General features: G+C 31.6%; 5 protein-coding genes across 9 annotated transcripts; 3 read left to right on the top strand and 2 right to left on the bottom strand.

The window, feature by feature from the left end:
• Positions 1 to 94: 94 nt before the first annotated feature.
• Positions 95 to 1172, top strand: LOC128885150 (peptidyl-prolyl cis-trans isomerase NIMA-interacting 4). 2 transcript variants are annotated; one of them, XM_054139003.1, is made up of 4 exons: positions 95 to 439; positions 603 to 722; positions 787 to 955; positions 1035 to 1172. In XM_054139003.1, the coding sequence occupies exons 1-3, from the start codon at positions 338 to 340 to the stop codon at positions 943 to 945; spliced, it is 381 nt and encodes a 126-aa protein (XP_053994978.1). In that variant the 5' UTR covers positions 95 to 337; the 3' UTR covers positions 946 to 955; positions 1035 to 1172. The 2 variants fall into 2 exon arrangements, with proteins under 2 accessions (XP_053994978.1, XP_053994977.1); XM_054139002.1 differs by lacking the exon at positions 1035 to 1172 and having other exon boundaries at positions 96 to 439; positions 787 to 1033.
• Positions 1152 to 4656, bottom strand: LOC128885149 (uncharacterized). 2 transcript variants are annotated; one of them, XM_054139000.1, is made up of 5 exons: positions 4216 to 4656; positions 3695 to 3828; positions 2180 to 2359; positions 1932 to 2097; positions 1152 to 1861 (listed from the first exon to the last, which is right to left on the bottom strand). In XM_054139000.1, exons 2-5 carry the CDS (start codon positions 3798 to 3800, stop codon positions 1657 to 1659), a joined length of 657 nt encoding a protein of 218 aa, XP_053994975.1. In that variant the 5' UTR covers positions 3801 to 3828; positions 4216 to 4656; the 3' UTR covers positions 1152 to 1656. The 2 variants fall into 2 exon arrangements, with proteins under 2 accessions (XP_053994975.1, XP_053994976.1); XM_054139001.1 differs by having other exon boundaries at positions 4259 to 4656.
• A 1186-nt stretch (positions 4657 to 5842) lies between these two features.
• LOC128872517 (uncharacterized) lies at positions 5843 to 6654 on the bottom strand. Its single transcript, XM_054115298.1, has 2 exons — positions 6359 to 6654; positions 5843 to 6286 (listed from the first exon to the last, which is right to left on the bottom strand). Exons 1-2 carry the CDS (start codon positions 6510 to 6512, stop codon positions 5982 to 5984), a joined length of 459 nt encoding a protein of 152 aa, XP_053971273.1. The 5' UTR covers positions 6513 to 6654; the 3' UTR covers positions 5843 to 5981.
• Positions 6655 to 6797: 143 nt separating this feature from the next.
• Positions 6798 to 8598, top strand: LOC128872514 (peptidyl-prolyl cis-trans isomerase-like 1). Its single transcript, XM_054115296.1, has 6 exons — positions 6798 to 6935; positions 7420 to 7533; positions 7620 to 7753; positions 8053 to 8142; positions 8232 to 8339; positions 8456 to 8598. The coding sequence occupies exons 2-6, from the start codon at positions 7463 to 7465 to the stop codon at positions 8569 to 8571; spliced, it is 519 nt and encodes a 172-aa protein (XP_053971271.1). The 5' UTR covers positions 6798 to 6935; positions 7420 to 7462; the 3' UTR covers positions 8572 to 8598.
• An 83-nt stretch (positions 8599 to 8681) lies between these two features.
• LOC128872504 (triokinase/FMN cyclase-like) lies at positions 8682 to 13361 on the top strand. Of its 3 annotated transcripts, none has more exons than XM_054115275.1 (10): positions 8682 to 9328; positions 9428 to 9497; positions 10122 to 10232; positions 10758 to 10846; positions 10977 to 11193; positions 11466 to 11711; positions 11827 to 12216; positions 12361 to 12614; positions 12951 to 13078; positions 13204 to 13361. In XM_054115275.1, the coding sequence occupies exons 1-10, from the start codon at positions 9212 to 9214 to the stop codon at positions 13322 to 13324; spliced, it is 1743 nt and encodes a 580-aa protein (XP_053971250.1). In that variant the 5' UTR covers positions 8682 to 9211; the 3' UTR covers positions 13325 to 13361. The 3 variants fall into 3 exon arrangements, with proteins under 3 accessions (XP_053971250.1, XP_053971251.1, XP_053971252.1); XM_054115276.1 differs by having other exon boundaries at positions 8742 to 9328; positions 9402 to 9497; XM_054115277.1 differs by having other exon boundaries at positions 8742 to 9332.
• The last annotated feature ends 917 nt before the right edge of the window (positions 13362 to 14278 follow it).

Below are 14278 nucleotides of genomic sequence, written 5' to 3'. Positions count from 1 at the left end.
AACTACGTAAACGCATGCTGGTGGCGCCAGCTGGGGAGGCACGTAAGGGATCATAATTTAAAACTAAAATCACTAGCTGTCGGCGAGTAGAGGATCTCCAAGGATCTAAAGTTATGATCTCAAACTTATCAAATTATCATTATGCTTCCCTGGCAAAATGTTATAAAATTATTTTTATCACTTCTTACGATTGAAAACTTGAAACCATTGTGCCTTGACTACGCTCTGACAAATTAATTTCACACAAAAAATTGCCAACCCATTAAAGCTGCCAGGAATGTGTTTTATGTACGCATGTATGTATTAATGTATTGTAGCATTAACCTAAATCTTAACCATGCCTCCGAAAAAGAATCAAAATACTTCGAAAACGAATAAATCGAAAAACTCGGAAGGGAGCAGCGGGAAAGAAGAAAAAAAAGGGGGAAATGCAGTGAAAGTACGTAAAGGTTTTATGGTTTTGAATCTTGACAAATCTAAAGAATTTCATTCTTTATACAAGATTCTGCTTATGTAGACTCTTAGTATGCTAAAAGAGAATAAGTTTATTAAATTTACTTATACCTTCTTTTCATCTTAAGTTAATTGTTTTGTTTTGAAAGGTTAGACATATACTATGTGAAAAACAATCGAAAATTTTGGAAGCAATGGAGAAATTAAAAGCTGGACAGAAGTTTAATGAAGTTGCAGCTACATACAGTGAGGATAAAGCACGATCTGGGGTAAATTTATTTAAAATACATTACAATTTTATTTAGAAGTTAATTGGTTTGATAATTATTTAAGGGCGATCTTGGGTGGATGACAAGAGGCTCCATGGTTGGTCCATTTCAAGAGGCTGCATTTGCATTGCCTGTTTCTTCTCTTAATTCTCCAATGTATACAGACCCACCAGTTAAAACAAAATTTGGTTATCATATTATAATGGTAGAAGGCAAAAAGTAAATAGTGTACTGTAAGTTTTTATATGTATGGATAATGTTACAAAATTAATAATAATATATGAAACAAATATATTTATGTATAATATGTAGACAGACACTTGGATTACTTTGTCATTTATTGCACAACAGAGTATTTAAATGTAAATACAAAAAGGAATCAAAGTATGATGAGCTTTTATATATATATTATCAAAATAATCAACAAAATTTGTAAGAAGAAATATAAATAATGTGTTTATTATCATTTACAATATACAAATTGTAAGTTAGCACAAGTAAAGACATCTTTAAAAATATAAGGCTATCTTTATAACATAAATATTGTAGTCTCCAAACATACTAAAACAAGTATAAATACAATACAGTAAATAACATTCTATACTGGTACAAGAAAATGGCAGATGATCTCTTACATGATATCGAATGAAACTAATTACCCATAGTCATCCCTAGGATGTACTCTATCAGAGTAAGATAACAAGAAAAGAGAATGATAAGAAAGGAACATGAAAACGGCTGACAAAGAGACAGTCACCTTTGATATCTCTTACCCTTACTTTAACAGTTAAGTCATGCAACACCTGTATAGAGATAGTGAAGGCACAAATAATTGTCCTCTAAGTAGACAAAAAGTTTGGTATTTGTTTAAATAGAATTATTCAATTTGTGATTAAGTTACTACAGCTACTTTTCTTTGTATTTTGTATTGATATTAGATGCGGATATTAGGATTAGTGAAGTGAACATATTTTAGTAGAGAATCATTTTCTTCGCAAACCCATGGTTTTTTATGATGGCAAGCAACATCATGCCAGTTTACTCCATCATTATAAAATTGATTAAGTACGGCTAAACAATTTTCTGGAGCACCTCCTTGTTGAATAGCTTCACGATTATCAGGTTGAGGTTTTCCAATACTAGAAAAAAAAATTATTATTTTTAATCCTTAATTTTAAATTACTAGAGAATAAATCAAATTAAATTTACCCGCCACTTTCTGACCAGTCATTCTGAGACCGATCGGTAGTCGGTGCAAGTTTCTGTAATTCAGCTGTCCAGAACCAACCATTAACATGAAGGGGCTGAAGATCAGGCCTATCGCAACCTTTGAAATCACAAAGACGACCAGATGTCCAAATATATTTCACTTTATCTGGAAATCATAATTATTACTTGGGCCATTCTTCAATTTTGTGTTTCTAAAATATAGAAAATATCATGAATTATTCTTATACTTTGAACAATGCGACTCTTGATGAACTCGTTTTCTGCTGAAGTTTCTAAAGATACAAGATCCATACATCTTTGTCTACAAAAGTTTCTCCCTGCCAACCAATCAACTTCTTGCCCATTTGTTCTGGGATCAGCCCACGAGTAATAATAACCTTTGCCGTTAAAGCGTTCATGAATAATTCCTGAAACATCGTGATTTATACATTTTTAAACATTGTAATAATATTTGCTTAAAAATTATTTGAATGTATACTATGATAGTCGAATTTTCAACCTACTCTATCATAATAATAATATATAATATATATTATTATATAATATTTTATATGTACTTAATGTAAGAAAATATACATTTAGAATTAATATATATTTATAATATAATTAATATCTTTAATAATATTAATATAAATCATTTAACATTACAAAAAAATCAAAGCGGTATTAAATTAGTGTTTTCAAATGCTGATTGGCGCACATTGACTCTAATTTCATATAAAAAGAATAGAAAACAAATTTTATTAAAAATTTGCATAAAGCCTGTTTATTAAAGTATGTATATTAGCTTTCGAATAAGATATTACAAGTATAATTTCTAATTATTCATTATTTCCGTGGAAACCATTTATATTTGAATCCAATATTTGAAATCCTCCTTCATTTATATTTTACTCTCGATCGTGACAAAGATTCTGCCTCTCCCAAAGTGAAAGTTACTAATTCTGTGCCGCTTGTAATTTTAGATATTACAGTCACGGCTTAAATATTGGCATCGTACGGTGTATGTTAATTATACAAACGACTTTCTCGAAGAAAGAAGAAGAAAGTTTGTCACAGTTAATGCGGGATATACAGGGTGTCCCATCGAAGGTGTTACGCGTTTTTCCAAACTATTTAAGGTAGCGGGTAGCGGTTAAATTTTGTTTTTATACATTGCAAGATACAGTTATAAAAACTCACTAAGGCATATTGGATATTTTATATGATAAATGAGGTATTATTGTTTGAATCGTAATCGAATATTGCCTTATTTATTAACTAATCAACTTAAAACAACGATGAAAGTATTCAATTTCATATTTTATAGGTTGGAATTAACGTTAACTGATTAAAATTTACTAAGAAAGGTTTGTCAATTTTTATTCTCATATCGTGCAGGCCAGTTATATTATACACGCAACATTTGTGCAATTACGAAAGAGTAAGTTTCATTTATCCATATTTTACTACCAGCTTTCTTGTTTAGCAAACTTGTAACCATCATATTTTATTTAACAAAACTTTAAGGAAATAATTGTAAAGGTATGTGATCAATAAATTCAAATTATAATAAGTCGTACTTGTTATGAATTAGCATAGAAGTATGCTCAAATTATAATAACATTAAACTGTTATAGTTCTGATATTAATTGTCCATATTTACGAAAAAAGTGTAAAGAAGACTCACTACATAATGTTTTTATCATAAAAAATACTATATTTCTAAATAAAGACTGTATTCATATAGGTATATCACTTACTTTGAGCGCAAAGAGCAGGAACTGGTGGTTCCAAAATTCTCCCAGTAGATTGGAACTGTGCCGTTGATAAAGCAAAGAGTGTTGCAAGTATAATGAATCCCAACATTTTTCTCAATTATTATTTTTCATAAAATCTAAACATATTACATATATTATGTTATTATATGTACGATTACAATTTTAAATAGAATTTTATTATTATATATTTTTAGCACAATCAAAAAAAACATAATTTCAAGAACTTTTAAGAATTTTTTTACAAGTAATTAATAATTTCTATTAATAAAACTTTTACTATGTTTGCGTTTGTAAATACTCCTTTACATTTCGTTTTGGTTCACTGTTTAATATTTAAATTAATTTAACTTACTAAGTTAAGTAAAATTGATTTTATTTGTAAGTCACTATTACGATAGTACGAAATATGAAGTTAAATTAAATTATTAATTCCGATTTATAATTGTAAATTTTTTATATGATTTGATTACCAAGGTGTTAATATAAAATATTAGAAAACACACCAGAATCGTATATATTTCGTGACATCAAATTAGCGGTGCTCACCTAAAGACGTTCTCCAAAGAACTGAGGCGCTTTCCTCAGAAGCATCCCTATATATATATGTATATTACAACGGGGACATCGTGTCAGTACTTTTACGATGGACAAGCATTTTCGAGGAACACTCGAATAATTTTGTATGCTCGGTTTCGTCCAAACAAATCTTATCGTCTCCTTCTTCGTTTGTTAACATTTCGAATTTAGCTGTACTAGAAATCGTAATAAATACGTGACAAGAAAATCAGTGCATAAAATAATATTGATAAAAATTTTTTTTATTGTATACAAATTTAAGTAAGCGTGATAAGTAATTTTAAGAATTTTCTTCGATATATCTTCCGCAATTTCGTATGTAAACGAAAACCAGATTTTACAGCTTACGTTTTCATGTACATCATAACGACTTTATATGAATTATTAAAAGAATAAATTAAAGCGAATGATATGAATCAAATAGTTCTTTCTAAACAAACATATTTCGAATTTAAATGTTTATGTTCATTAACCTTTTCGATACTTTAATCATTTTGTTTAACTACAAATTCAGAAACAAGTGTAGGCGTATCCCAATACATACGTTGCCAGAGTAATAAAAATCCATTTCAATTTTTTTTTGTTAATGTTAATTATCGATCACAAATATGTATGCTTAAACAATTTCGAACATGTTTAGCTAAAAATCAATAACACATGATTTATTTTATTACTTTTCAAACTCATATTTCCAAAATACCTTTAGATCGGTAATCGAGAACGTTTCAGGTACCGTTAGACATAATAATTTTAAAAGGTGATGTAGGTGACCTGGAAACCCAAAAAGTAAACCACGACGATTGAACGAATACGATTTCTTTCAATCATAAACATATCGATGAATTAATTTGAAAACTTTGATAAAGAACAAGTTTTCTAGCATGAGTAGACACCATTTTAGCAACATTCCTAGTAGGTAAATGTTTCAATAATATACGCCTTCATATCGCACAGTCTTTTACAAAACTATGAATACGAAGCTTACAGCAAGTACAAGAAGTAATGTTAAGTGAATATTCTTTGAACACGTGTAATTAATTTTAAAATTTAATAAGTGTAATTACGATTAATTTAGCTTCTTTAGATATTGTTAACTATATTATTAAGTAGTCTTCAGTTCAGGAAATTAAATATACTTTTAAACAATTTATTATGTTCATTAGAAATCGGTTAAATAAATTTTTAAGGAATTTAGGCTAGAGAGATGTATATATGTTATGAAAAATTTCTTACAGATCTAAAAATTTCACGTTTGAATTACTATTTCTAACTCTGAAGGTGCTGTGACTCCGTCAAAATTTAGGCGTTTTTGTAATTGACCCAATCGAAATTTCTCTTTAACGTGATTCACGCATCGCATGCTTCGAATAACATAGGTATACGTTTTCGGTTAATTATTTAAATGTCTCTGGACAATCATAAATCAGGCGCGAACTTTCTGTCCATGCATACTTTCGAACTCACAAATATGGCCGCCGCTACTGCCTGCTCGGCCTGCTCTCTATCAGTGATACAAGAAGTTATACCTCAAAATCAATTAAACAATCAATTAGATGTAGTAATGATGAGAAACTCGTTTATTACTTCATATAGGAGTCACACATAAAAAGATACAAACATATTAATAATACAATTTTTTGTAGTATCATATAAAAATATTTATATAGTGCTTGCTGATTGCCATCCTCATCAATCACTTTAAGGCTGCGTAGGAGCGATAGCCTATAGCTTCTTGTGTTTGACCTTGTTTTACTGTCATACCCTTCTTGACCAATAAAGATGTCACTATCGCTTTTATTCCTTCCTGTAAATTCTGTGAAGTGCTTGCAGAATATATAAAATCACGAATTGATGTACCATGTGATACAAGATAATTCCGAATTTCTTTCAACAATTCCTCTCTTTCTTCTGTGGTTAATTTATGCATAAGGATGTATGAGACAGATTCGAATTTTCCACTCGCTGCGTAACCTGCTAGAAGACTGCCAGCTACACCTCCTAAAAATGGACATCTTTGTATCATTATATTTTATACAATTACATTAAGTATTTAACATAAACAATAATTACCAACTACAAGCCCCGTACGCCCACCAAGAATACTAGAAAAAATTGTTGTTGCTCCAACAATTGCTCCATATGTGATTGCCGAATCAACACTGGCTTTCATTTGTTTAATACAATCAAGATGTGAAACTTTGTTTAAGAACATGTTGTCAACCATTTTTGAGAATATCTATAGTATTCTATATTATAGAATATAAATATAGTATTTGGAAGTTTTAATTTTACCAGATCCTGTTATATTTATGGATTATCTTCAACTATGTTTTACTTATGGCAACCTGAAGTCCTGAAGTAGACTGCATTGCAACTGTCGAAGAACCCAGTTAATAAATGGCGGAACAGGGAATACCCTGAACCAGTTTCTTGAAAATACAATATAGTATTTTCACAGCACAGTGAAGGTAAAAGGGATGTCAAGCAGCAGTGTTGCCATCTTAGATTGTGACATCAAAAGAAGTCGTACTTACATGTAGTTACGTGAGAACTCTCCTTTATTGTACACAGTAAATTGTGCGCAAGGTTATAACGTCGAATTTAAAAATACAAGTTATTTCAGGATAATGTTATTGTTTTAAAACTGGTAAGATAATTATATACCGAGTTAATGATGATGTACAATTTACTTTTGTTATACGCTTTGAAAAATCATTGATATTGACTAAATTTTAGTTACTGGAACACAATGTATTCTTATTACAATATTCAATATACTAGCAATGTTATTATTAGCGGTTTTATAAGATCAATATAAAATCTTAAAAATTTAATTATTTAGTACGCGTGTGTTTGAAGTTTCAATTAAATGTAACATATAACATTCATATGTCTATAGTTATTTGTATTACTTGAGAAATAAAGTTTTGTATACAAAAGATATTGCCATACATTTTTTATTTGATTTTTCAAGTAGGTTCAACTTCTTTTTGGTTGTACACTCAGTTTAGAAATACCTTGTGTATCAGTTTATTGTCTAAGAGAAGTTTTTCTAATTATTGAAGGAATTTAACAATAATCAACTGATATTTTCAACTATATCAACTGATATATTCTATCATTTCAATCAGGTGATGTAATCGAAAAGCACTAGAAAAAAAACATTTTTAAGTAATGGCTCTTGCTAATATCTCTGGTATCCCTGATAAACACTGGCAACCACCATTTGTAGCGCTTGAAACTACGTAAGTACAAAAAAATTCTTTTTTAAGTTAAATTGTAATTTATTAAAGGAACACATTTTCACTTATTAAAGGTTTCTATTTTACAGAATGGGTGAACTAGTTATTGAGCTTTATTGGAAACACGTACCAATTACATGTAGGAATTTTGCTGAACTTACACGACGTGGATATTACAATGGAACAAAATTTCATAGAGTCATTAGGGATTTCATGATACAAGGTAGTGTATTAATATATTTTTGTTTATCAACTTAAAAAGTTGATGTAACATGCTCTGGATGTACCAAGTAAAAGTTGTTGTTATTAGATTTTTGTTTGTGAGGGAAATCTTTAAAAGACATCTCTGTTCTTTTGAGAAACGTCAGGGATTATGTGGGATTCTTTGCATCGCTCGCACATCAGTGCGGACATATTTATTACTAAAACGCTCCTGGTGTATACTAATTTTTAAATAAGCATCTTCTGTCATACTTATGGAGACATTAAAGCACAAACTTTTACAAAAGATTGTTATTTCAGGCGGAGATCCTACGGGAACAGGAAAAGGTGGTGTATCTATTTATGGAGAATGTTTCGACGATGAAATACACGATGATTTAAAACATACAGGTTTGATCATCATAAATGATATTTGTTTAATTTACACAAGAAAATATCAAATTCGCTTTGAATTTTCTTTTCAAATACATTTGATTTAGGTGCTGGGATAGTATCAATGGCTAATTCTGGACCAGACACTAATGGATCACAATTTTTTATTACATTAGCACCTACACAGTGGCTTGATGGGAAACACACCATTTTTGGTAAATTAGTTGTAGCTCATAGTATTTTAAATATTTATTTTAGATATGATATTTTCAGTATAAACAAATTTTATTTAGTGCAATGAATACTTAGTAATTTTTCTTTCTGATAATAGGTCGAATTCATACAGGTATGGCAATAGTAAAGAGGATTGGTTTAGTTGAAACTGATAAAAATGATAGACCTGTTGATGATATAAAAATTGTTAAAGGATCTGTAAGGAATGCGTAATAAAATAAAAACACTTTATTATTTATATTTATTGGTTTTACATTACGAACAATTTTTCATTGCGAATAATAACGAGCTAATCGGCTGCGAAATAATAATAAGATCTTTAGATATAAAAATAAATGGTACATTATAAGAAGAGGAAATTTCTCTATGTATACTTTAACATGCTTTACATTCACACAGACTTTCTGTAAAGTATTTACAAGGTATTTGGTGAATGCGTAACATAGACGTAAACAATCGTTAAAATAAGAACCACTCTACTGTACATACACGTGAAAAAACATCCATCTGTCATTATAAATCATAAAGTATTCATCTACCATTGAAAATGTTTACGGTATAACATAGCTGTGTATAAAGACCTGAATGTGTAAGCATTCGAGATGAATACGCGTTGCTACTGATACTTTATCTCTCTTTTCTTGCCGGTCAAATGGATCAATTGCCCGCGATTTTAATACGAGCCAAGTGCATACATAGCAAAGTGTTACATAAGTTTATGATAACTCGTTAACCTATGAGCAAATAGTGACAACTGTCTTGGAAATATGTTTTTCTCAGTAATCTGAACGACGTCTCGGTGGATTATTAAGTTTATTTCATTCCAAGTCGTAAGAAGGTTCTACCGACAACTATGAAGAGCTTAATTAATTCAATCGACGATGCTGTCACGGAAACTCTGTTTGGTTTATCTTACTCTTACCCGCAACTCGAGTATCAAGTATCACACAAAGTCGTTCTAATGCCAAACGTACGTATGTAACTTTATTGATTTCATTCGTCGATTGCAAAAACTGCGATAATTTGTTTTGATGTAAATGTAGATTTATTCAGATGAATTGTAATTTAGCTCGAGAATCGAAAGAATAAAGTTTCTATTATATGCGGCGGAGGAAGTGGACATGAACCTTTTGGAGCAGGTAACTTTACATTTTATGTAATAGATACGAACAAAAATTCGTATATAATTTACTAACAAGAATATTAAAACTTTACAATATTTTTGTACCATCTCTAGCCAATATCTTTAAGATACTGTATTTAAACAATAGACTTTCTATCATCACTTTTGTAATAAGTCCGTATTTTTGCCCCTACTTCTTCACCCTAATTTACTTTCACTCTAAAAGGTTTACAAAAAGTTTTGCATTACTAATGCAAAGTCTGAAATATTGTTATATTTGATATCCAATTTGACGTGGAGTGACCTTGTAATTATTATACGTGCGCTAATTGCCGGAGGTGAGATTAATCAAGGTAATGTAGGGTGCAACACTGAGATTGATATCAAGTATAAGTTATTCATTCCATTACATTTTTATAAATCTAACAATTGTACACTGCATACTCCATAAAAATATAAGCTCCATAGAAATTATTCAAATAACATCTAACTCTACTTCTAACGCGTTTCTATCCCACGTCAGTATATATATAGAAGAATCGAATTTTCGTAAACAAGTTAAATCCCACGCTAACTAGCGCCGATACAGAATAAGATGTTACAATCAATATTAAATTACCACATTTTTCTTAACTTAAAGGTTTTGTTGGAAGTGGTATGCTAACTGCTTCTGTAGCAGGTTCCATATATGCTGCACCACCATCGCAACACATTTCCTATTGTATCGAACGTGTTACGCAACATACTCAAGGTAATTTCAAACAAATTTTTATTTTTAACCGACTTCGAAAAGGAGGAGGCTACTCAACTCGACATGTATATACAGGGTGTCCCAAAAATGTTGTAACACCTTGAAAGAGGTGGTTCAGGAGGTAATTTCAAACAACTTTTCCCTTAGCGAAAATGTTGTCCGAGGTTTCGTTAAGAAGATATTAAGTGAAAATCCCGACCAATCAGAGCGCGAGTATGCCGGTTGAGTGTAGGCTACGCGCTAGGCGGCTGCGCTCATACGCTACCACGACCGCTGCAACGGTATATGCGCGCTCTGATTGGTCAGTGTTTTCCGTTAATATCTCCTTAACGAAGCCTCGGACAACATTTTCGCTAAGGAAAAAGTTGTTTCAAATCACCTCCCAAACCATCCCTTTCAAGGTGTTACAACATTTTTGGGAGACCCTGTATATATATATTCTTTTTATTTTAATTATTTTCTTTTATGTAATTAAAAATGTATATTATTAATGTCGTGTACGCTATGAGTGCTGTATGTTTTCAGCTGGCGTTTTGGTAGTGGTACCGAATTATACTGGTGACTGTCTCAATTTTGGGATAGCGATCGAAAAAGCAAGACAAGCAGGCTTGAAGGTGCGATAAGGAGACAAGTAATACATTGCGTTATAAACATTTGCGTACTCCTTCAATTTCTGATATATTTTCTGGTATAAATTAGTTCGAAGATTTCATGATTTAAATTAGATATCGTTTTCAATTTTAGGTAGCAGAGATAATTGTGAACGAGGACTGCAGTATACCGAATAAGGATGTAGGCGTTGCCGGTAAACGCGGATTAAGTGGGCTACTATTTGTTAATAAAATAGCCGGCGCGCTGGCTGAAAGAGAATTACCCCTTGAAGACATTCATAAAATTGCGCAGAATGTTTTAGAAAATATGGCTACTTATGCAGTTGGATTAACTACATGTGCTATACCTGGTTAGCATTTAAATATAATTCCCTGTAGACCATGCTGTAAAAGCAATGGATCTTGATACTTTATCGACTGGTAGCGTTTGGAGCGTAACTACAGCGCCAATATAAATAAACGAGTTTTTCTCTATTCTTTACAGCCACTCCTCGATTACGTATTACATGCGATTTAGCACAGTCTTGTATAGGATTAATTACGTCACTTATGCATACAGGAAACTTAAACGTACATCATACAGATCAATATGTAAAATGAACATTATCCATCTATATTTTAGGGCAACCGCCAATGTTTGAACTTGCGGAAGACGAAATAGAATGTGGAATGGGGGTTCATGGAGAAGCTGGATACGAGAAGATGAAATTAAGAACGTGTAACGAAGTGGTTTCATTCATGCTGAAACGTATCTGTGATTCGCTACCCCTAGTTAGCGGGGATTCAGTTGCGGTAATTGTTAATAATTTTGGAGCGCTTAGCCAGTTGGAACAAGGAATCGTTATTCATGATTTGACGAACCAGCTTCGTAAGTCGTAGCTATCGTTGCCTAATGTGCATTAGGTGTAAAAATTAACACGTTGACTACTAGACTAACAATCGTGAGAATGTCTGTAATTTCTTATAAATTTTTATTCATACAGGGAGCATGGACGTAAAACTTTTGCGCTTGTACTCTGGACTCCTGATGACGTCGTTAAACAGTGCTGGAATACATATTACCGCTTTGAAATTGCCTGAATGCCATAAAGAGATATTTATCAGATGTCTCGACGATCCTACTAGCGCGCCACGATGGCCAGGTTGTGCATATAGTATTCCTTTGGAAAATAAACAAATAATTCCCGAAGATAAAGTAACACGAAGTATACAGCAGGTTGGGATACAAATTAATACACAATTGCAAAACCTACTGAAACAGTGTTTAAAGAATGCCTGTGAAAGCATAATTGAAAAAGAAACTTTGATCAATGATCTGGACAGAGGCTGTGGTGATGGTGATTGTGGTACAACACTCAAAAGGCTTGCTTATGGTATGTACTTAATAATACAACGAAATTCGATGTTAACGTGAAATAATCGCGTTCAAATTTTTTTCTGCGCGTAAAAAAATAATAGTAAAAATCAAGTTGTTGTTATCATCTCCATTGTTATGTTATGTAGATATTTGTTTTCAGAGATTTTGCAAGGCTTAGATAATTATTATTTATCGCATCCTTCGTCCGTTTTTTCCGAATTGGCTCACATTGCTGAAGAACAAATGGGTGGCACATCTGGTGCATTGTATTGCTTATTTTTTACTAGTATTGCCACAGAATTAGTTTCTGCTCAACCAACAGAGGGTTGGTTACACATCGTTGCGCGAGCGTTACGCAGTGGTTTAAATTGTTTAATAAAATATGGGAAAGCTAAACCAGGAGATAGGTCCATGGTATATATCCGATTTTTATAATTTCATTTTTATATTAACAACAAAATTTTAGAACAAACTAAAATTGCAAGATTAACAAGTGAATCCCATTAATTCTATTGAATTTTTTAAATATTTGCTTATTTTATATTATTATAATGATATAGTATATTATATTATTGGAAGATGTAAATGAAAATTATAATTCACCCTGAATATAGTTCATATCCACAACCAGTTTTTTTTTTAATAACAAATGATCTTGTTGTATAATAAAAACCCCCATTTTTTAAACAAATTTTAAATAATTCTTTTTGGAAACATTGTGGATATCTTTAACAATTTGTGGTTTTCTAGATTGATGTGATCAATGCTGTTTGCGAAACATATGAAAAGATGTTGCATAACCAATTGGTTGAAATATGTACTGCTGTGAAAACAGCAGCTTGGCAAGCATGTGAAGCAACAAAACATATGGAGCCCAAGTATGAAATAATTATTTGTATATGTACAGAAATGAATATGAATCTGAATATTTTTAACACTGATACTCAGTATCATCTATGAATGACTGTAATCATGGCACATATACAGTACTATTTTTTTACAGGGTTGGACGAGCTAGCTATGTAAAACAACTTCAATATCTGCAAAATGTAGATGCTGGTGCACATGGAGTTGCCACATGGATTGGTGCCATTACTGATGTAATTAAGAGTATAAAACCCTAATCTTAAGCAATTAATTAATAAAGTATTTTACACTAATCTTTTACATTCTCTTTATTTATGATGGAGATACATTAATACCCTTGCTACATCCTTCAATCTAATCAAGAATTCAATGTTAATAGAATTTGCCCCTTTGTATCAAATAACCGTTGGAAAAATTTCAAGGCTGAAAACCCGCAATTAATAAATGTGTATTATATATAATTCTACGTACTTGATTACTAACAGCTTTAACACGCAAACACACCCGTGATAAACTCTTAGTTTTTTCTGATTTTCCCTATTTTCGCTACCACGTCACCCACGTCCTGTATGGCTTTTTTATGGGGAGTGCGCATGGTAATGGCACCAGGACACCACTAACTAAAAGGTTAATAATTATTGTTGTAATAAATAACTACTCGTAGAAATGATAAATTGTGACATATTAACTATTGTATTACAGTGTTATAAAGCAAAGAATCTTATTAATTATGCATTTATGGAAAAAAATGATAGTATTGGTGGCGCCATCGGTGAGAAAACGCCCAAGCTTGTAGTGAAGATAGTTCTAGCTATTACCGGTAGATGGCACAAGTAATTAAATGTTTAATTATTATTACTGTATTAAATAACTTTATATTAACTATTTTATATTAACTCATGTATTGTAATGTTAGAAAGCAAAGGATCGTATTAATTACGCATTTGTGAAGAAGGAAGTATAATTGATCAGTGGCGTCATCGGTGGGAAAACGCCCAAGTTTGTACTGCAAACCTATCCATTTACATATTGTTACCGATGCATGTCGGTGCATAACCATAATGTGGTAAACGCAATGTAATTAGTGCCATCTAGCAGTAAACGAAGGAACTATTCGAGGACAAACTTGGGCATTTTCCCGGTGGAGCGCTGAACGTACATCGGAATTTTAGTTCGACCTGTTCACCGCTAGACGGCGCACTGTTGGAACG

The sequence above is a fragment of the Hylaeus volcanicus genome, chromosome 2, assembly GCF_026283585.1.
Source record: "Hylaeus volcanicus isolate JK05 chromosome 2, UHH_iyHylVolc1.0_haploid, whole genome shotgun sequence".
In the NCBI taxonomy this organism is placed as follows: Eukaryota; Metazoa; Arthropoda; class Insecta; order Hymenoptera; family Colletidae; genus Hylaeus; species Hylaeus volcanicus.
This window is presented reverse-complemented; position numbering and strand designations above follow the sequence as displayed.